At 33.0% G+C, this 21,923-nt stretch overlaps 3 protein-coding genes across 5 annotated transcripts in view; all 3 read left to right on the top strand.

The window, feature by feature from the left end:
• LOC145313221 (uncharacterized) overlaps positions 1–6,334 on the top strand; it is a 17,374-nt gene extending 11,040 nt beyond the window's left edge. The window contains exons 27-39 of the mRNA XM_080152519.1: positions 135–203; positions 755–885; positions 1,085–1,212; positions 1,497–1,565; positions 2,140–2,225; positions 2,611–2,731; positions 3,186–3,319; positions 3,582–3,648; positions 3,939–4,026; positions 4,321–4,420; positions 4,811–5,012; positions 5,328–5,425; positions 5,814–6,334. Of these exons, the coding sequence (XP_080008645.1) occupies positions 135–203; positions 755–885; positions 1,085–1,212; positions 1,497–1,565; positions 2,140–2,225; positions 2,611–2,731; positions 3,186–3,319; positions 3,582–3,648; positions 3,939–4,026; positions 4,321–4,420; positions 4,811–5,012; positions 5,328–5,425; positions 5,814–6,179 (1,659 nt within the window). The 3' untranslated portion in view covers positions 6,180–6,334. The remainder of the gene's footprint in view (positions 1–134; positions 204–754; positions 886–1,084; positions 1,213–1,496; positions 1,566–2,139; positions 2,226–2,610; positions 2,732–3,185; positions 3,320–3,581; positions 3,649–3,938; positions 4,027–4,320; positions 4,421–4,810; positions 5,013–5,327; positions 5,426–5,813) is intronic.
• On the top strand, positions 6,318–15,730 carry Fen1 (Flap structure-specific endonuclease 1). Its single transcript, XM_080152520.1, has 11 exons — positions 6,318–6,414; positions 9,276–9,436; positions 9,818–9,878; positions 10,057–10,173; positions 10,505–10,621; positions 11,568–11,644; positions 11,969–12,095; positions 12,651–12,772; positions 13,959–14,070; positions 14,617–14,700; positions 15,375–15,730. The coding sequence occupies exons 1-11, from the start codon at positions 6,355–6,357 to the stop codon at positions 15,492–15,494; spliced, it is 1,158 nt and encodes a 385-aa protein (XP_080008646.1). The 5' UTR covers positions 6,318–6,354; the 3' UTR covers positions 15,495–15,730.
• LOC145313224 (uncharacterized) lies at positions 15,726–21,923 on the top strand. Of its 3 annotated transcripts, XM_080152523.1 has the most exons (10): positions 15,726–16,096; positions 16,636–16,664; positions 16,742–16,758; positions 16,836–16,883; positions 17,643–17,715; positions 18,698–18,837; positions 19,644–19,699; positions 20,306–20,377; positions 20,972–21,116; positions 21,758–21,923. In XM_080152523.1, exons 1-10 carry the CDS (start codon positions 15,729–15,731, stop codon positions 21,806–21,808), a joined length of 999 nt encoding a protein of 332 aa, XP_080008649.1. In that variant the 5' UTR covers positions 15,726–15,728; the 3' UTR covers positions 21,809–21,923. The 3 variants fall into 3 exon arrangements, with proteins under 3 accessions (XP_080008649.1, XP_080008648.1, XP_080008647.1); XM_080152522.1 differs by lacking the exon at positions 16,636–16,664 and having other exon boundaries at positions 16,713–16,758; XM_080152521.1 differs by lacking the exons at positions 16,636–16,664; positions 16,742–16,758 and having other exon boundaries at positions 16,790–16,883.

Below are 21,923 nucleotides of genomic sequence, written 5' to 3'. Positions count from 1 at the left end.
ATTTAACATTATTTTTTTTATTAATATAAACATTAAACAATAAATTTTTTGGTAATATGAAGAATTTAAAGTTTTATTAGGTAATAAGGCATAAAAAGTCTAGTGAATTACCTAATCTTGATATTATTTTTTAGCATTATAAGTTTGACAGATCTTATACAGATTCATCTTGCCCTGAAGATATGCCTCAGTCTTTCTCTCATGTAAGTTAATTGTTTTTTCTATACCGATGTATATAATGTTAATTGAAATTGAATTAACAGGGAAACATACTTAAAAATTATTAGGGTGGAGACAATAAAAAGAAACATACAACATACATCTTTTCGTTCAATTATCTGGAAGACTGCTAGTATTGATAAATATAAAAAAAAGTATATCTAGTGGTATTTCTCCTTTTGGACTTATCTTATTAATGCGGGATTTGCCTAGACCTAAACACAACAAAGTACCAAAACAACCTCTAGTTTTTTCAAAGATCTACATTCAGGGGTGTATTTTCTGCAAAGATTTTTTTCCCTGGCTGCAAAATATTTTATTTTTCCCCCCTAGTTTTTCCCCCAAGGAAGGGAGAAAAAGAGGGAGGAAAATGAGAAAAATGCTTTCGGGGACTGTTTATTTCTTCATTTTTCCATCTCACATATTTTTTATTTACCCCCACCCCTCTTTAGCAGGGGATCCCATGCAGAATATACACCCCTGACTACATAACTAGAATCTATGTATGAAATTTGTTATAAAATATTTTGTCTAGGCTGAAATAAACTGGGTGAACAAACCAGTGAAAGGATCCGGAAGCAACACAATTAACGCCAGAACTGTGGATGATAGTATTATTCCTTATTATCCTAAACCTGCCTCTATCAGGAGAAATTATAGATACAAGTAAGCAAAAGCAATTTAATTAAATCTTCATAAAAGTCATGGAAGGGGATTTTATGATATTTAATGGTTTTTTATCTGGCTTAACAACTTTGGGGACTTAAATTATCGGTCATCATTTTATCCCTATAGATCTCTAATAAAATTAGATTTTAATAAAGTAGCTAAAGTATTTTAATAATAATTTGTTTTCCCTTTTTAGATGTGATCCTGAAATGTATGCTCTAAATGAGAGGATAGGAACCCGAGCTATTGCCAACAGATTAAAAATTCTCAACAGGAATAAGTCTTCAGCTACACGGCCGGGCATGCAGACCATCAATAATCTATGTAAGTTCATTTTCTATGATTTTATAGTTTATAAAAATGTTTTTTTTTAACATTTCCATTTTGGTTTTATCCTAGGAAAACAATTTAATCTCTACCTAGACAAAACTGTTTTGCCTTCTAGTTTTCTGCAATTAAAAAAATTATGGTTATATCTTGAATTATTGCATTGGTTTAGTTCATTATAATTTACAAGGCACAAAAACAATACAATTTGTCTTAGGAAAATTAATCATTTTTTAATCTTTAATTGCTTATTTTGATGAAAATTAAATTATTCATCTTAGATAATAGAAAACCTAAAGAACCAACGATAGAACAGGATGAAGTGTCGGTTGCTGTCCAGGGAATTTCAGGTAAGCATTCGTTTAATGTCTAAAACAATAATCTTTTCCTAACTCCATAATAAAACTTAATTACAAACTACTTGTCATTCTTAAGATTATTTTTTTTTACAAAAGGTGATTTATTTATCTGCACCTATTTAAATTAAAAAAGGATAAAAAATGAGAGAAACTTGTTATTTTTTTTATGGCACCTAGCGAAATAGGTAAAAACTGCTTTGGACAAAAACTAAACTTTCCTGAAAATTATTGAACATTCAGTCAAGCCATTCGCTAATTAACATGAATCTAGTAGCTACACTGCACCCCAAGAGGCCTTGCCTTTAGGTGGTCTTTAGGGAGGAGGGGAAGGAAAATAGCCTAGAACTACCTAAAGACATTTATGAAGCTGCCATGAAAAGTACAATCAAGTCAGAATAGCATTTTAACTTGTTTAGGTTATGGAAATATAGCCACAGGAAAGCGGAAAATGCGGAAGAAAGTGGAGGATGACGTAATCCTACTTGTTTAGGTGATGGAGATACCGCCACAGGAAAGCGGAAGAAATTGGAGGATGACGGCATTAGACGTAATCATACTTGTTTAGGGGAAGGAGATACGGCCGCAGGAAAACGGAAAAAGCGGAAGAAAGTGGAGGATGACGACGAAGAGGCGGAGCTTAAATGTTTTAAGGTCAGTATTAATCACCTAGGCATACAGGGATATGTCCTCGGGAGTTTTTACTATTCCTTTTTCGTTTGTTGTAGTTTAATGTATACATTCTGAAGGTAAAAATTATGGATTTTTGTCAGGTTCAAATTATAAGATTTTGTACCTATTCGGGACAGAATATTAAATCTTAAATATTAATTTTTATTTGACTTCTTTTAAAATATTTTAATTTGGAGGTAGCTTTTTATTTTAATAAAGAAAAATTAAACAAAACCTTAAATGACTACCTAAAAGTAGATTTTATTACCTTCGACTCAAACATAAATTACAGTTTGCCTTTATATGAATTGAATATTGAATGCTTATCTTATTTTATTTTTCAAATAATATACAAACAATATTTCAGGATCAGTTATTGAGCTTTGATTCTCTTATTCGATTCCCCAAAAGTATAACATACAACAAGAAGCAAGAAAATGGAATGGTTATGGTTAAGAATTGTAAAAGACTGCTGTATGCATTAGTGGGTAAGTGTTTCGTTTATATTATAGCCATAAAGGTACATCCTTTTATTACACCCTTAGGCTGGGAATCTAAACGAAAATTTATGTACGTACACTATGATGATAGACAAAATTACCTCTTACATAGATTAAGATTATTGGTCGAAAATTTTGCACACCGTAATTTTAGATCAACCACTTAAGATTTGATAAAAATCTTCAAAGATTTTAAACCAACGAATAAAAGTACTTGTTTGTAAAACTTTTGGCATCAGTTTAATTTACAATCCAATGTTCCCCCTCCCTCCATGCTTTCCAGTACATTAAACTATCAGCACAAATCTAAATCTGAAAACTAAATAGCCTAAAACCATCAATGGACATTGTGGAGTACTCAAACGATTCAGTAGTTATTGAAATCTTAGGCTTCAGAAAAAAACTTCACTACTTTATATAATAGGATATTTGAAATATTCAGGGTCAACAACAGAAGTGAATCCAGGTTGGAGCCCCATGCACCTGGAGGTTGAAACGTATGAACCTAGCCTCACAAATGCCCACATGGTCCTGTCATGTTTCAGTGTGCCTATGGTTTTACATAGACAAAGAAAGGTAAATTTAAAACAAAGCAAGGAACTTTTTTTGGCAATACAAGTAAAGATTTCTGTAAAAGATTTTAGCGTATTATTAACTTTTAAAATAATATTCATACAAAAAGACGGACTTTCACAGTCACACTTACAGGGGTTTCAAAAGACTTAATACCTATTAGACGGGTGATCATAAGGTCGAACAGCTGAAACATAGAGAAAAAAGTAAGAAATACAGGCGGCTTATAAAAAAATATCTTTTTGAAGAATTAAAATTATTTCAGACACCTAAAGTTTGCCTTGGTCCAATTTGTTTGTCAGCATCTAAGTCAGAAGAAGATGCTTCAATTCGTAAGTTTTTTTTTTTTATCGTTGTTAAGCAAAACTATAAAAAGTCAACACAGCACTCGAAAAAACTTTTTTTTCTTAAAATTTTCTTTTATTTTATTGTTTATGCTTAATTATTCAGTGACTTTGCTTTGCATTTATTAAGTGAAGAATTACCTGTTCTTAATTTTTATTATTATTAAAAGATTTAAAACAACCAAGCTAATATTGCTAATAATATAAGTTACATTTTTTATCTGTATTTACATCAAAGCAAAAAGCTGTATCTGTTCATAATCTATATGATTATTTAGTTGGTGAGCATATGAGATACAACAATGAGAATGTGACACGGATAGGTTCCATGGCTGCCATGAATGATGAATTATATCATTCACTAAGGTAATCCCAATGATAATACACAAAAATACCCCTTCTGTAGATACAATTCGTGGTTTTAACATTTTGACACTCAACGAAACAATCAATCAAAATTCATTTGTGAAGCTAACGAATAAGAAAACTATATTATAAAGCTTTGAGTACTAGTGAAAATAAACAGCCCAATGTCTCCTCCCTCCTTGAAAATAAAGGATCGTATTACTGTTTAGGACAATGGATGCCGGATGGAAATTTATTTCTCCCCTGTTATAAAGAAACTACCTACCAAATTATTGGATTTTTATTTATTATCAGGAATGGTTTGAAAGCCTTCAGTAGCGTCTTCTTGTATGATGAGTCAAATGTTCTTAATTCTGCAACTAACAGAGCTAAATGCCAAAAACATGCACTCAAGGTAATAATAGAATATTATTTGGTGTACCTACTATTTTATTTCATCTTTTCTGCCAGTCAAAAACAACTATTTTTGCAGGGATCTAGAGGGATAAGACAATGGCCGATAAATTGATGTAGTTGTAAATCCTGAATAATGAAACCAAAATTCTCCATTCTGTAGATTAAGATTAGTGGTTGAAACGTTTGAACACTCAACTTTTGAATCAATCAATCAAAATTCACTTAAGTCCTTAAAGTTGTCAAACCGACAAATAAGAATACGTTATTTTAAAACTTTGGACACTAGTGTAATAATCAGCCAATTGTCCTCTCTCTCTCTCTCTCTGCAGTTTTGAGATTAAAATGTTATGAACATTGAACATATGATTGAAACTGTTATGACATTTAGTTAAGTGAGGTCGCGCTCAGCCATGAAATCGGAGCCATCTCCGTCTCCTGGGAGGTCTACATGGACAAGATCATCGGCCTGAAGCACGAGTCCGACCTTGTCGACCTGCTTCTGTCCCTGGAGGAGGGGGAGGAGTACGTGATGATGGATGAGGAGTGTAAACGACTGTTTCAACTTACTGAACTCGAGAAGTCGCAGTTAGGTAAGGGTCCCTTAATTTTAATATCATATTACAAAGAGTTGGGGTTTTGACCCTTATTAAAACAATTGTTAAAGTTCGAAATATAATCAATTTTTATTAAGAAATAGATATAACCATGACCATGTCTTGTCTATGTCTTTACAACAGTCTATAGTAAATCTAGTCTATGGTTGCTTTTATGCCTATAATTATCACAATACCTACACTATTCATGTTTGGACTCTTTAATATAATCTAAGTAAAAAACAGTCAAATGTCCTTTTATGGAACTCTGTCTATCTACTTTGAATCTAAAATTTCCTCATTTTTTTTTAGATGAAGAAGAGCTTAGATATTATGAATTAGAATTCTTTGAATATATTGGAACTGGAAAATATCCAGAAATATCTTGGAGAGATTATGTAATGCAGAAGGTAATACAACTTATTAAAATAAATACAATCATGTCTACTAGTGGCTTCGCACCTATCAACTAGGGAATATGTATTAGAAGGGTTAGCGTGGGAGGCAAAAAAAATTTAACTATCATTAAACATATATCTAAAAACCATCTAGGGACTTTTAAAACTTTACAAAAATGGGTATTAGTAAAGTAGCATTTGACAGAATTCTATTTCCAACCCTTTGTTGCACGATCCTTACTTATCCTGCAAGTCCTAACTTAACTTTTAATTAAAGTATTCTTTCTAAACTTGTTGTGCTTTTCATATTGTAAAATATATTGATTCTATTGAAACTTCGCTCTTTTCATTTAATATAATTCAACAATGACTTTTTCATTTTGACGATAATATTTTTCAGGTGAGCTTCAATCCAACCACCCCTAACCAAGTGTTCCACTCCAAGGCCATCAGCGAGCTCGACTTTGAAACATGGAATTCAGATCAGAGCTATGACAATCAGTTCTTTGGCAATATTATTCTTCAGAAGGGCACCCTGCCAAAGCAGCAGTATAATAAAATCGGCAAAAAGAAGCGGCTGGCCGGTGGCAACAAGGGAGGGGCTGCTGGCAGCAATAGAACTGCTGCAGCTGATAAATCAGCGGAGGAATCAGCCACAGAAACTACTGTTTACACAACTCAGGCTTATACAACTACTATAGAAGAAAATCCTGCGGTTTTTACAGCTTTCGATAGAGTTGTTGTCGATGGAACATTTATGATTTAATCAAAAATTTACATTCTTTCAAAGTATGTAAAAAACTAAAATTATTTAAATGTTGTAGTTTCGGCATTAAAAATTTGAATCATATTATGTATTGTAATATATTTAATATTATTTTTGAATAGTACAGTAAAGTATAATGAAATTAATTTCAGAAATATTGTATCTCTAGTGAATAATGGGAATTCTTGGATTATCAAAGCTTGTTGCAGATGTGGCTGCCACCGCTATCAAGGAATACATTCATCCATTTGATAAATTTATGGATCATGGAAAGAAAACGAAGTAGCGGGTTTCGTCGTATTTTTACAGTAGCTTTTGATAGGTTATTTTAGGTTAAGTAAATTTTAATGATAGCCCCGCATGGGCTAGAAATAGGAGAAAAGCTACTGTGAAAGTACGACTAAACCCGGTACTTCGTTTTCTTTCCATGAACCCAACTTTTTGTTAACACAGAAAATATCTTTTTTATCTGTATCTAAAATTCAAGACATACCTACCAAGCCAGTCCAACAGTAATATTGTGCTGAATTTTTCAATTTTATTGTATATACAGGGCGACCACTGCATACTATATATACTATTTATACTATATAGGATGAATTTGGATACTATATCATACTATATGACAAAAATTTACTATATATACTATATAATTTCACCTTTATTTGACCAAAATTTACTATATTATTATATACTATATAATATATTACATTTATATAACAAAAACGAATATTTTCAGTTTTGCGACAACGCCTCTTAAGGTGCGTTATGTCTTATTTTCACATTTGGTTTTCTCCTATTTCTTCTATTTCTTATCTAACCTAACCTTCAATAACCTATCAAAAGATACTGTGATACAACAAAAATGAATAAAGCTTTACAGTAAGAAAGAGTTGAAGAAAATCCATTAAAATATATTATTGTTTGTAATTGTGATTTAAGTATCAGTTATTTTTCATTATAGAATTAACTTAAGGTGGAGGGAAAAGTTTTGCCACTTTCACTTACTCCATGATTATTAGGCTAGGTATTAATGTGAGACTAAAGGTTATTTGGGATAAAAGCTTACTTTTGGGTAATAGTTCACTAATATTGATTCATTTTTTGGATAGGTCTCCAGGTTCAGGTCCTGCAGGCTGGAAGGTGGTTTCTGGACAGGTAAAAAAAATTATAATTTTGTTCGAAGAGTTAGTGATCAACTTATTAAACAAAATACCTATGCACCTTTCTGGATTTTATTAACATACTAATCCGAAGAAAAAAATAAATTAGGCCTCCAAGTTCTTGTCTTGCAGGCCTCCAGGTTCACTCTGGACAGGTAAAAAATCGAATTTCTTATTTTAGGAGTTAGAGGTCCACTTATAAAACAGAATATGTACCTTTTTGGATGTTACTGACAATTTTGAAAAAAAATTAAAATCGACCTCAAAGTTCAGGTTTTGCAGGCCTCCAGGTCCACTCTGGACAGGTAAACAATCAAATTTCTTATATGACGAGATAGAGTTCAATTTATATAACAGAATGTGGCGTTATCCTGTTACAAAAATTTTTATCAATTTGAAAATTTGAGTACCCCCCCCCCCCCCCCCGACAGTCTGGATAGTCTGCGGGAGGAGGAAAAGATTTGGACACGGGAAAAAGGCAAGCTTCAATTTAATTCAATAACGTGTCCGTGCTGTGTGGGGAAGCCGAGCCTCAAATTTTCGAAATCGCTAAAAATAATACTAAGAGGAAAATACCCAGAATGTGTATTTATTTGGATAATATTAACATATCAGGCTCCAAGTTCAGGTTCACTCAGGACAGCTAAAATATTCAAATTTCTTATTTGAAGAGTTAAGAGGTCATAATATGCATCTATTTGGATGTTATTGACATATCCGAAGAACAAAATAAAATTGTCCATCAGGTTCAGGACCTGTTGGCCTCCAGGAATTCTCTGAGGTCTGAAGTCTTCTCTGGAGGCCTGCAGCATGTAAATAACGTCTAAAAAAATGCTTATGGTGTTTTAAAAACTAACCTTTAACTCTATAAATAGGAAAATTTTGATTTTTACCTGTCCAGAGTCCACCTGGAGGCCTGCAGCACATTAATATAGAGGTTCATTTGTCATTTTTTCTTTAAACACATAAATAACATCTAAAAAGATGCCTATGATGTTTAATAAACTAACCTCTAACTTCTTAAATAAAAAAAATTGATTTTATACCTGTCCAGAGTCCACCTGGAGGCCTGCAGCACCTAAACCTGGAGGCCAAATTTTTTTTAACAAATAGGTATACCATTAACTGTTCAAGTAAGAAGTCCCTGTCCAGAGTCCACCTGAGGCTCTGCAGCACCTGAACCTGGAGGCTAAATGTCATTTTTTTCTTCAAATATGTAAAAAAAATATTCAAACAGATGCATACTTTGTTTAAAATTTTACCTCTAACTCTTCAAACAAAAAATTTGAATTTTACCTGTCCAGAGTAGACCTGGAGGCCAGCATGACCAGAACTTGGAGGTCGATTTTAATTTTTTCTTCATTAATGTTAATAACATCTAAAAAGATGCAAATTCTGCTTTATATGTTGACCTCTAACTCTTCAAATTAAAAAATTGATTTAAACCAGCTAGCCTGCAGCACCTGAACCTGGAGACCTATCCAAAAATGATTAACTATACATGAAATACTATACAAAAGTAAACTTTTATCCCAAATAACCTATAGTCTTAAATTAATACCTAGTCTAATAATCACAGATTAAGCGAAAGTGGCAAAACTCCCCCCCCCCCTCCTTATATGTGAAATTGCTGTGATAACAGCTTTGCTTTAAGTTATTATTGAATGATGTATATACTATGTATTACTAAATAATTCAAAGTCAGATACTATATCATACTATATGAGTGAAAAAAAATATACTATATATACTATATGGATAAAAAAAAATATACTATAAAAATACTATATTTTTTTGGTTTTGGAGTGGTCGCCCTGTATATACACAAAATCTAATACAAAAAATAATATCATATTGAATAAACTTTTCATGTTCATAATTTTACTATTAATTAGGAAAAAAAGAATGCAACAATGTATAAAATTCTTAGGAAAACGAGATTAAAAATTATTTTGGTCGGAAGGTAGCTATTGACGCGTCTATGTCCCTGTATCAGTTCCTGATAGCTGTGAGGCAGGAGGGCGGGGCACAGCTCACCTCGGAGGACGGCGAGACCACCTCACACATTATGGGCTTCTTCTACAGGACCATCAGGTAAGTTTTTTTTTCAATGAATTATTAATATCTGGCGGCTACGCCCTCCCGAGAAGCCTCTAAGGGCACTTAAAGTGGGAAGGGGAACAGTCTTCCTTCCCCCTCATTTTCAATTAGAATTATAAAAAAGTCTTTACTTTTTAGGGGGGAGGGGAGGTTTTTATTTTTATTGGGAGGTGGAGATACCCTCCCTCAAAATAGGTAAAAGCATTTCTTGGACCTATAAAAAGCTTCATTGCAAAGGAGAAACATATCGGTTCAGCGGTTAGCTAGATCCTTCGCCACAGACAGAAAATCTTACTACTTAAAACTGTTGGACTTATTTTTTCATCGAAATAAAAACCCTATTTTAATTTATCTTACCTACCTACTATTTTATAGAATGGTGGATAATGGAATCAAACCTGTGTACGTTTTTGATGGAAAACCCCCAACCATGAAGGTAAAGATTACATATTTTTGTACTTGTCTAATAGGCTAGAAAAATAGTGAAGATCAAACAATTCATTACTTATATTTATAACATAATCAAGGGTTTTTATAACATTTCCTAAATGTGTTAATAGTTCTATTTGCCGTACTGAAAACCTGTACATTATTTCTGAATTGATTGATTTTAGGCTGGCGAGTTGGAGAAGCGTAAGGAGAAGAGAGACCAAGCTCAGGCTGCTCTTGACAAAGCCAAGGAAGATGATAATGTGGAGGAGATTGATAAACAGAGTAGAAGATTAGTCAAGGTAAAATATACAAGGAGGATCATAATATTAAGATTGATAAACAGAGCAGAAGATTAGTCAAGGTAACATATACATACAAGGAGGATCATAATATTCAGATTGATAAACAGAGCAGAAGATTAGTCAAGGTAATATATACAAAGAGGATCATAATATTCAGATTGATAAACAGAGTAGAAGATTAGTCAAGGTAATATATACAAGGAGGATCATAATATTAAGATTGATAAACAGAGCAGAAAATTAGTCAAGGTCCCCTTTCTCCTTGTTAAGTTTATCTTTGTTAATTAGCTCACAACAATGTTTGTTAACCTTACTGTAAAATATTCAGGTTTCCAAAGAGCACGTTGAAGATGCCAAGAGATTGTTGAAACTAATGGGTATTCCATTCGTTGAGGCACCCTGCGAGGCTGAGGCACAGTGCGCTGAACTGGTCAAGGGTGGAAAGGTATTTTTTATTTTCACAGTGCGCAAACTAAAACATACTCATTAAGGATAAGAATACAAAGAGGGACATAGGGCTGTTTATCTTACTAGTCCCAAAAGTTTTATAATAAAGTTTTCTTATTCGTTTCTTATTGAATTTTTATTGACTGGTTCATAAAGTTGAATTTCTAAACGTTTCAACCACTAAGGGGGGGGGGGGTTAATGCAACCATCTCGTAATCAGTGAGCAAATGCCACTTAGAATTCGAATTTCCATCTGATATTTTGCATGAATAATCCTTGGTAGGTCTATTTTCCCTAAATCAAACAAAAAGTTGGAAAAGTAACGGCTAATGGCTGGCGGCTCAGCAGTTTTGGATATCTATAATACAAATTAGTCACGAAACCTCTCTCCACATAATACTCGTTGCCACTCCAAAACACTATTAAACGGTTCTAGACGGTAGCTGTTGGTACTAGAAGTTTCAAAAATGGTTATTGCTATCATTTAACATGAATTAAACCAAAAATATGTTTTATAAAGTTGATTCCTACGTAATTGATGAAGGATTTACCTTAAAAATAGGCAAAAAACGGCTAAACGGCTGAGCCGCCAGCCGTTACTTTTCCAACTTTTTGTTCGATTTAGGGGAAAATAGACCTACCAAGGATTACTCATGCAAAAGTTTAGATCGAAATTCGAATTCTAAGTGCCATTTGCTCACTGATTACGAGATGGTTGCATTAACCCCCCCCCCCCTTGTAATCTAAAGAAAGGGTAATTTTGTGAATCATTAATTGGGATGTACATCATGTCAATTTATCAGCGTTTGTCTTATCCCTTTAGATTTTTAATAAAAATATGCCAGTTGTCATAAAAATAATAAATGTGTATATGAAAACACTAAGATTTGCATCAAAAAGATTTTAGGGGACATAAGCACCACAATAAAATATTTTTTTCTAAGGTTTATGCTGCTGGAACCGAGGATATGGATTCTCTAACCTTTGGAACTAACATCCTTCTAAGACATCTTACTTTCAGGTTTCTTTTTTAGCTGATTTTTTGTTTCAATTGTGTTATTTTTAATTTTAGATTACCAGTCACATGGAAAAGTTTACCTATCTATTTTAAATATTAATATGTTTTTACTTTATGAAAATACAAATAAATTTTAAACTAGCGAACATTTTAAAGTTTTATAGAATTTGTAGGAAAGGCATTTGTTTCAATCATACCCTAATATTCCTAGTTTAAAAAAAAATAAACATAAATATCTTTTTCGCATTACTGGCTCTTTATTTTTATCTGTAAAACTTACAAGTTAATTTGACTAGTAAGTGTTACTGAACGTTGTTTAAATTTTAGTGAAGCCCGGAAGATGCCCATCAAAGAGTTTTACCTGAACAAAGTATTGGAAGGATTTGAGATGAACCAGGAAGAGTTTATTGATCTTTGTATCCTTCTCGGCTGTGATTATGTTGATAAAATCAAGGTATTGTCATTGGTTCAGTCCTATCGATTTTATACTTGGCATGTTGAAGGTGATTCCTAAAACAGTTAGGTACAATGCAGAAATTGTCGAAACTCAATGATCCATACCAAATAGACCTTGTTTTTTTATCACGTATTCATATAATATGTTTGTAAAAAAAGCAAACTAGTTGTATCCAAATATTTTGAATTTTATATCCTATTTTTTAAGAAAACAAATCTTCAACAAAGTTTAACAGTCTTTTTTTTAGGTATTATTAATATAACCTTTTAAGCTTACTAGGTAGGTAATATTAAAAACTAATATAAATTCACTTTCTTCCTTTATAAAATAAAAGTGGCAAAAGTTCTTGTATAAATCTTTGTGTCTGTCTTCTGTCCGTTATACTGCCCTATATTAAATTCTATAAATAATCAAAGGTTATGATAGGAAACACATACCTACTTACTTTTATCTCACTAGTATTCTATTTCTTTTTTTATTTTTATTTGTATCTCTCCACTCCCGTATAATAAGATTTAATTAGCCTTTCTTCCTTAATTAAATCTTTTCCAGGGTATCGGACCTAAGAAGGCAATTGAGTTGGTAAAGAAGTATAAAAATATTGAAACAATTCTGGAGAACCTGGACAAAACAAAGTATCCTCCACCAGAGAACTGGATGTTCCAGGAAGCAAGGTGACATTTTTTATAAAAAAAATATTCAGTTAGTAATCTTTTTCCACCCAATTTTAGAAGGAAAAAGTCTCCTTTATCATTCCGAAATATATTTCAAGTAAAAAATACTCATTACCAATCGAATCTCTTGTAGAAGTTAATTAAGCAATACTAGCTTGGTCGTTTTAATATAATTGTTGGAACTAAAGCAACCAGAGGGAACATACTGGCTCAAAGAGGACTATCCACGAACAAGAGCAAGTGATTCTAAGCATCTTCCAGCATTGACCCATAGTATTTTTTTAGTAAATATACTAGGTTTATGTTTAATATTTGCTTTATCGACTAAAAAGTTAGGTTTCACCATGGTTTTATATGAAAAAAAACTTTGAAATGTTAAGCATTGTTTGGTGCAATATCATCGAATGTTTTGATGAGTTCAAACTGTTGTTTAAAAGGTTTGACACAAAAGTATATTATTGTGATTAAAAATGTATATTTAGAAAAAGGGTTGGTAACTTGTAAACAGTTTAATTAATGTACTTTTGCAATTACAACATTTGATGCTTTTCTGCAGTGTTATTTTATTTTGTCCTTTGAACTCAACAAAGCATTTGATGATATTGCTTTAAAAATTGATTTACATTTCAAAGTTTTTTTCATATAAAACCATGGTGAAACCTAACTTTTTAGTCGATAAAGCAAATATTAAACATAAACCTAGTATATTCACTAAAAAAATACTATGGGTCAATGCTGGAAGATGCTTAGAATCACTTGCTCTTGTTCGTGGATAGTCCTCTTTCCTCTTTGATTGCGTAAGAATGGTTTTACCTAATTAGATTTTTTTTAAAACACAGTAATCGCTAACAAAATATCAGTAGTACAACCTTTATCTCAAGTTTCTCTCTTTATAGCGCTATTCATAAAGGTGACTTAATTTGGGACACCTACCTTACTACATGAGGGTTTATTATTAAAGAGGAGTTCCCTTGATTAGGTGTCAAGTCATAATTTACTTGAACTTAGAGCTTGAGATGGCAAACTGGCTATTCAAAATTGTTTCAACCTACTCCATAGCTATTAAGGTCTAATTAAATTACTAAGAAGCTGTGACAAAACACATACACCAACTACTAAAGCAACTTATTCAATGCTTGCGGCTGCGTCTGTAGTATAATTGCACAAACTATCTATTTAATTCCAGGAGACTGTTTAAAGAGCCAGAGGTGACCCCAGCCTCCGAGGTGGATCTCAAGTGGGAGAAACCAGATGAGGAGGAGCTTGTCAAGTTTATGTGCGGAGAAAAGGGTTTCCAGGTAGAATATATTTGAAGTGAAGCTTTGAATATCAAGCCAGGGATTCTAAGGGATAAGACAATAAAGTATAACCTTATTATTTAAAAATTACCCCTTATGTAGATTAAAATTATTGTTTGAAATGTTTGGACACTGCTAGTTTGAACCAACCAATCAATTTCTTGTACCCGAAGTTTTAAGCCAATGAATGAGAGAACATGTATAAAACTTTTGGTACGTGTGTAAGTTGCTGTCCATTGTTCCCTTTAAAAAGATAAGAAAAAAATACTTAGGCATAAACTGCATTTTGGAAAATTGTCTTAAAATTTTCATTTTATGGCCCTTTCCTACCAACATATTAATGGCTAATAATCATGTTGTTATCCTTATCCCAGTAATTATAATCTCTATAAGAAGAGCGCAATCATTTCATTGAGATCTTTAGCTGCAAAATGACAGATAGACATACATCATTCCATTTGTAGAGACATTGTCTAATTGACTAACTTTTTATGTGTTTCAAAGCTACTAAGATTAGTTTTGATGCTAAAAGTGTATATTATTTAGGAGGAACGTATCCGCAATGGTTTGAAAAAGTTAGTTAAGGCAAGATCTGGTGCTACACAGGGTAGACTTGACACTTTCTTCAAGGTAATACTTAACATATATTAGAGCATTAAATCTGATTTATAGAATCGAACTTGTAAATAACGTAACTACTTAATGTTCACAAAAAAATGTTGTTAAACAAGGTCAAAACCATGTATATTTGGAAATGCGTGCTAGGTAAGTTATGGAGTAACTACGCAACCTATGTCTGTCATTTTCTAGGCATTGTGACATACTGAAATATTGTAAACATAATTTAAAACCTCCATCCTAAATCTGTAATGATGGACAACATGGTAAAATAGATTAAAACACAGAACCAAGCTGCATCTTATTTTATTAACATAGACAAGATATAAACATAAACATAGCATAATCATTATAATAAAATAAGCTGCGGATAACTGGAGAGTAGGACAATTGATGAGCAGGCAAACAGTCCTGTAATAAACATAAGTTTAATAAATGTCGATCAGGTTCTTTTGATGTACATTCAAATTTGATTCACTGTCCGGCTGTCAGTGAGTCAGTCAGTCCATAACACTTATTTTCTCAACTGAAATTTTCAGTCAAGATTCCTATGATCTGTCTATATGTATTTAGTCTATAGAATGTTAAGTCGTTCATGCTTCAAAAGACATAAAAACATATTACATCTAAAATTGTTTAGGTATATTGTCTTTTTTTGCTACTTTTACAATTGCTAAATTTTTAAGGTGCTGCCAAGCCCCACACCCAATGCTAACAAACGTAAGAGTGAGGAGATGAGCAAGGGAAGTGCCAAGAAGACTAAGGGCGGAGCCTCAGCTGCCAAGAAAGGAATCTTTAAAAGATGAAAAACCAACCACACAATGAATCATTTCACATTGAATATGTATTAAAAGATGTTCTTACCAAACATAGTATAATATGATTTATACCTATTAAATTCACTGTTTCCTAGTATTATTCATTGTTTATATAATTTTTATTTATTAAAACTTATACCAGAAAAGATATCTACCGTTTTTTTTAAGTACCTGTTCACTCCAATTTTAAGATTTTTATGTATCATATTCTTTCAGAACAAAATGTCGGACGAATTACTACCACCTAGCACAGGTGAAGAACAAAGAAGTGCAACAAATGACACTAATGTACCTGAAAATGAAAATACTGCCATTCCAACTGAACACGCTTTTGTTGTACCTACCTCTAATAACATGCCACCAGCTGCTTCAAATGACTCGCCGCCGCCATCGCCCAAAATCCGCAAACTTAATCGGCGGTCGAGCATCGCCGTGGCCCGGCGCATGTCGCGTGCCAGTGCGGCAGTGTCGGGTGCTGGTGGTGGCTTGCCCCTGGCTGACCAGCTAGCACTGATACCTGGCAAGGATGAAGCTCTGCCAGCTGACAGGCTTAGACAGATTGTAAATATTTGTGTTCGTACTACTTGCAGGTAAGTTTTCACACCTTAAAATCAACTAAAATATCATAGATTCAACCTAAACCCTAGTAACAGACCTAAACAGTTAATTAACGGATATTTCTTAATTAAACAGCATTTTTATACTGTTATGTGGCAAAACCTTTGCTGATTTATACCCTTTTAGGACTATAGAGTCAGAGGAAAGAGAATCAGGAGAGAAGGAAGATGAAGCTCAGGCTGTCTCTAAATCTCTTATTTTAGAACTATAGAGTCAGATGAAAGAGAATCAGGGGAGAAGGAAGATGAAGCTCAGACTGTCTCTAAATCTCTTATTTTAGGACTATAGAGTCAGATGAAAGAGAATCAGGGGAGAAGGAAGATGAAGCTCAGACTGTCTCTAAATCTCTTATTTTAGGACTATAGAGTCAGATGAAAGAGAATCAGGGGAGAAGGAAGATGAAGCTCAGACTGTCTCTAAATCTCTTATTTTAGAACTATAGAGTCAGAGGAAAGAGAATCAGATGAAAATAAAGATGAAGCTCAGGCTGTCTCTAAATCTCTTATTTTAGGACTATAGAGTCAGAGGAAAGAGAATCAGGTGAAAATAAAGATGAAGCTCAGGCTGTCTCTAAATCTCTTATTTTAGGACTATAGAATCAGAGGAAAGAGAATCAGGGGAGAAGGAAGATGAAGCTCAGACTGTCTCTAAATCTCTTATTTTAGGACTATAGAATCAGAGGAAAGAGAATCGGGGGAGAAGGAAGATGAGGCTCAGGCTGTCTCTAAATCTCTTATTGAAGGGTCAATTCTAAATAAGGTAAGATAAACATTAATGAATAGTTAAAAAATTTTTAACTTAAAAATAGAGGATACTATCAGTTTTAGTATATTCTGCACGGGATAAAAAATATGTGAGGGGGGGGGGATATAAAAATAGAGAGTTTTTAAAGCATTTTCTCTCCAAACTAGAAAATATGTGGTAGGAGTAATAAAAATTAATCTATAATACAAAGTAGCTTGATGTCTGTCCGTCTGTCTGTCTGTCTGTCCCTTAAGATCTCGGTAACCACTGAACTGATTGGATTCTACTCTTCAGGGTATATACCTACTGGTCCTGTGGTGGTTTTAGACTATTTTCTTGGGGGTGGGACACCCCCAACCCCCCCAAAAAACAAAAAAAAAAACCCTATTTTTTTTTTTTTTTTTTTTTTTTTGCAGAAGATTTCCTAGGTCCTTTATTTTTTTTTGCAGAAGATTTCCTAGGTCCTTTATTTTATTTTGCAGAAGATTTCCTAGGTCCTTTATTTTTTTTTGCAGAAGATTTCCTTGGTCCTTTTACGAATTTCACCCAAATTTTTTTTTTATCACCTCTTGGGGCAAAGCCCCTAGAGGCTAGGGGCGAAGCCGCTAGTAAAATAAAAAGTACTGGCAACATTTAAAAAAAAAATTTCCCTTCCTTAAGGAATAAACTAGGAGGGGAAGAAAAATGAAACATTGACAGATGAATTTATTGGCTTCAATACTCAGTTTCGTGTCTATTCTAATCATATGTATTTGATTTACATATGATATGTAGGAAAACTTGGAAAGCATGTCCTCCAGACTACAGAATGCCAGCATTAAAGGAAACCCACAAGACTTCATCACAGGTGATGTAGAAAAATATATTATGATTTATGCTATCTAAAATTTTTCGCGATTTTTTTTAATGCTTTGTATTTATATTTATCCCTTATCCATAAAAAAGCCACATTGTGACAGAAATACTGACAAATTGTCAGCGGCCTATGCTCCCCCTGCCAGTGCACAGTGGTCTAAGGCCGGACATTTCGCCAAAATCAACATTGGAATTCCTCATAATTAATAATTTATTTTGAAAATATATACCCTATCTCATATAAAACCGAAAAGTTTTTGTCTTTTCAACTAATGACTGATGAATTATGAACTTTGAAACATGAAGGTTAAGAATTATTTTCACGTCATGAATATTCTTGTAAATATTCGTTACTAGGAATATTTTACCGGAACCGCAGTTGATCCGTAGAATCTGTAGCAAATTCATGCCGTTTCTGAGATTTTAATGACCAATGTGAACAAAAATGAATTGTAGGAATAGTATAATCTATAGCAAATTTATGCTGTTTTTGAGATTTTAATGTCCAATGTAAACAAAAATAAATTGTATGAATAGTAGAATCTATAGGAAATTCATGCCGTTTCTGAAATTTTAATGACCAATGTAAACAAAAATGAATTGTAGGAGTAGTAGAATATATAGCAAATTTATGCCGTTTCTGAGATTTTACCAACCAATGTAAACAAAAATAAATTGTAGGAATAGAATCTATAGCAAATTCATGCCGTTTCTGAGATTTTAATGACCAATGTAAACAAAAATAAATTGTAGGAATAGAATCTATAGCAAATTCATGCCGTTTCTGAGATTTTAATGACCAATGTAAACAAAAATAAATTGTAGGAATAGTAGAATCTATAGCAAATTCATGCCGTTTCTGAGATTTTAATGACCAATGTAAACAAAAATAAATTGAAGGAATAGTAGAATCTACAGGAAATACATGCCGTTTCTGAGATTTTAATGACCAAAGTAAACAAAAATGTATTTAGGACGAGCTCGCCAGATCCAAGAATACACGAGGAAACTTGAGGAGGAGTCCAAACAATGGAAACAATTCCTTATCGATAGAAACAGAACAATGAAAATTGAAATGAAAAATCTGCAGGAAGCTAAGAAAGGAACAATCAAGGTATTATGAGTTCTAGACTAGCCTGACAAGAAAATACATGTTTTGTATATAATTATTTTCTACATTATCAAGACGTTAGAATAATGGATGTCAACATCCATAAGTAGCGAAGCACACAAAAAAATGTGCACGGGCAAATGGACAAAGTAGGTTATAAGAAAGTGAGTGATAAAAAGATGAACAGCAAGAAAGAGAATGGAATGTTAGATTAATAGACAGGGGTGTATATTCTGCACAAGATTTATTTTTTTCCCCCGGCGACAAATTTTTTTTTTTCCCCTTGTTTTTTCTCACTAAGTAGGGGGGAAAATGGAAAAATATTTATATAACTCTATATTTTATTTATTTTTTACCTCCTGCCACACATTTTTTTAGTTTTTTTTTCACCAAGGAGGGGGGGAAATGGAAAAAATGTTTTCAGTTTTCTTAATTTTTACATTTTTTTCCCTTCAACCACTTATTTTTTATTTCCCCCCCCCCCCCTGAGCCGGGGATCCCATGTAGAATATACACCCCTGTTAATAGATGTCACGAAAACATTTTATAGAAATAAATAATCTAATTTTCTCTGTAGCATAACCAACAGACCAACGGACTAAGTCAAATATAAAGTGCACATTGGTATGTAGAATCATCGCAAAACTAAGTCTTAAATAATCGCCGAGAAAATTATGTTTTAAAAAACAGCTCAGACGGAATAGCTTAGCTACTAAAAAGCTTTTTGGAAGCCTCCAAGGGGTAGGTATGCATTTTTATTATAGCTTTAAAATAAAATGAAGTATGATAATGAATAATTTTGTTTGTAGGTTGAAGATACTGTGTTTTATCAGTTATCAACAGAGGAAAAAAACTTTCTAAGACAGTAAGCATATTTATTTATATTTAAGCTAAATCACTATGCTTAGGATCAGCGTTGCGGAGCCGTTTGATTTTGGTGCGGCTCCGGCTCCGCGGAGCCATCTGTGATGATGGCGGCTCCCGCTCCGACCTAAAATCAAGAAAAAACTCGACATATTTTTTTTCCACGTCTATTTTTTACTTTTGAAGGTTTTAAAAGTTCAATTTTTGATAAAAATGGACTTGAAAAACTTAATATAGGGGCATTTGCATATGACAAAACAGAGTTACCAAATTATAATTTATAAAATAAATCTCTTTATTTATCTAGTCCGGAGCCGTTTTTTAACGAAAATTACGGCTCCGGCTCCAGCAAAATATGGAGGCTCCACGGCTCCCGGCTCCGCAACACTGCTTAGGATCCGTGCTTCCATATTTTCTTTAGTCAATGTCTATTAAGAAAACCCTCTTTTTTTTCTTATTATATTCTTAATTTATAAAATAAAAATACAAAAGTTAATCAAATTCATACATTATTTATTTATAATTAGAAACAATTTATTATAAAAAATATTAGGTATTTAACCTCAACAATTGATAAAGAGATTTTGAATAAATGTTAAATGTTCAGGTTGCCTAAGATTGATGATATTGTAAAGTCGACACAAGAAATTGAACGCAACCAAACCATACTGGATGAAAGGTATAAAATTGTTTAATTCATAGCAGTTTTTGATTAACACACTAAATTTGATTTTAAATTAATAGGTACTCTACTCATAAAAGGGGATACTTTGCACTTTTAAGCTACTTTAACCCTTAACGGTCAGGGGGGGGGGGGCGTTGGACAACCAGCAGAAACAAACTAGGTTTGTTTGTTATACCTACTTACCTAGTTTGATTTATGTCAATTCTATGTCACAGAGAGAGGTTCTCGAAAATTGTATGTCTAAATGGTTAGCACTTTTCAGATAAGCTTTATACATGCCTGGGTGGTTTTAGGCTATTATTTTTACTTTTGTCGCTCTCTCCTAAAGCGAGGCGATGAAACTCGTTTTCCATCCCCATTTTAAAGGCATGCAACGATATTTTATATCCAAAGGGGGTAGGCGGATGTGCCACTTTTTGAAACCAAAACTAAAAGTCAAAGGAACTCAACTAAAAAAAGAGTTACAGGTCTGAGATTTTGCATGGCAGTTGCTTTATAGGGTTACAATATGGAACAGTGAAGAAACGGCGGCGCATCCGCCTCCCCCCTTTAAATGTAAACTAATATTTTTACAATATTTTGCTTTAGAATGGCATTTGAGTCAACACGACTACTTGGTCGGATACGCGGGGTAGAGAAGGAGTTAACAGCTGCAACAAGACAACTTTCTTCATATGCTAATTCTCTAGCTACTGGTCAGGGACAAGATATCATGGACATACTCAATGCAAAGGTATTTTCTGGATAAAAAAAAAGTGTTGATTAAACTATAAAGTTAGTTTTATTGCAGGGGTGTATATTCTGCAAAATTTACCCCGCTGAGGGGGGGGGGGGGGATAAAAAAATATGTTGTTGGGGGGGAAAAAGGAAAACATTAAGAGAAATGAAAACATTTTTTTTATTTTTCTCTCATCCTTGGTAAAAAAAAACTAAAATAATGTGTGGGAGGGGGGATAATATAAATAAAATGAAGAGTTTTGATATTTTTTTCAATTTACTTCATTACTTGAAAAAAACCAAGAGGGAAAAAAATAAAAAAAATTTGCAGCAGGGGGAAAAAAATGAATCTTGTGCAGAATATACACCCCTGGTTTATTGAAATGAAATTTTGACCAAAAGAATAAATTTTTGCAATATGGTTTTAAAATTGATAAATATCCGGTAAATTAGAGCCGTTTCTGAGCCATAATTAAAAATATTGCTCCTCGGGGCCAACAAACCTGTATTTAATCTTTAATTTGTTACCTAGTGTGAATTGGTTTTGGGTTTTAGATAAGAGATAGTGGTAATGGTTATGTATGAGAAAAATTAAATCCATAGTAGCTTAAGATGATCAAAGGTTTATTTTTGTATTGTTATTTTATTTATTTTTAGGATGAAGGTGCTTTACCACTAGAAACCGGTCTATCAGCTGAATCAGCTTAATAAAAACAGCACGGTCTACCATATGCTTGTATTATGACAAATTAAATATTGTATGAAATGTAAAATTATATTGTTATCAAATGTTAAAATTAACCAATACATATATTACTAACAA

Source organism: Acartia tonsa, chromosome 3 (genome assembly GCF_053477335.1).
Source record: "Acartia tonsa isolate MP-2025a chromosome 3, ASM5347733v1, whole genome shotgun sequence".
NCBI lineage: Eukaryota > Metazoa > Arthropoda > Copepoda > Calanoida > Acartiidae > Acartia > Acartia tonsa.
The sequence above is the reverse complement of the archived record's forward strand: the minus strand, read 5'-3'. Positions and strand labels throughout refer to the sequence as shown.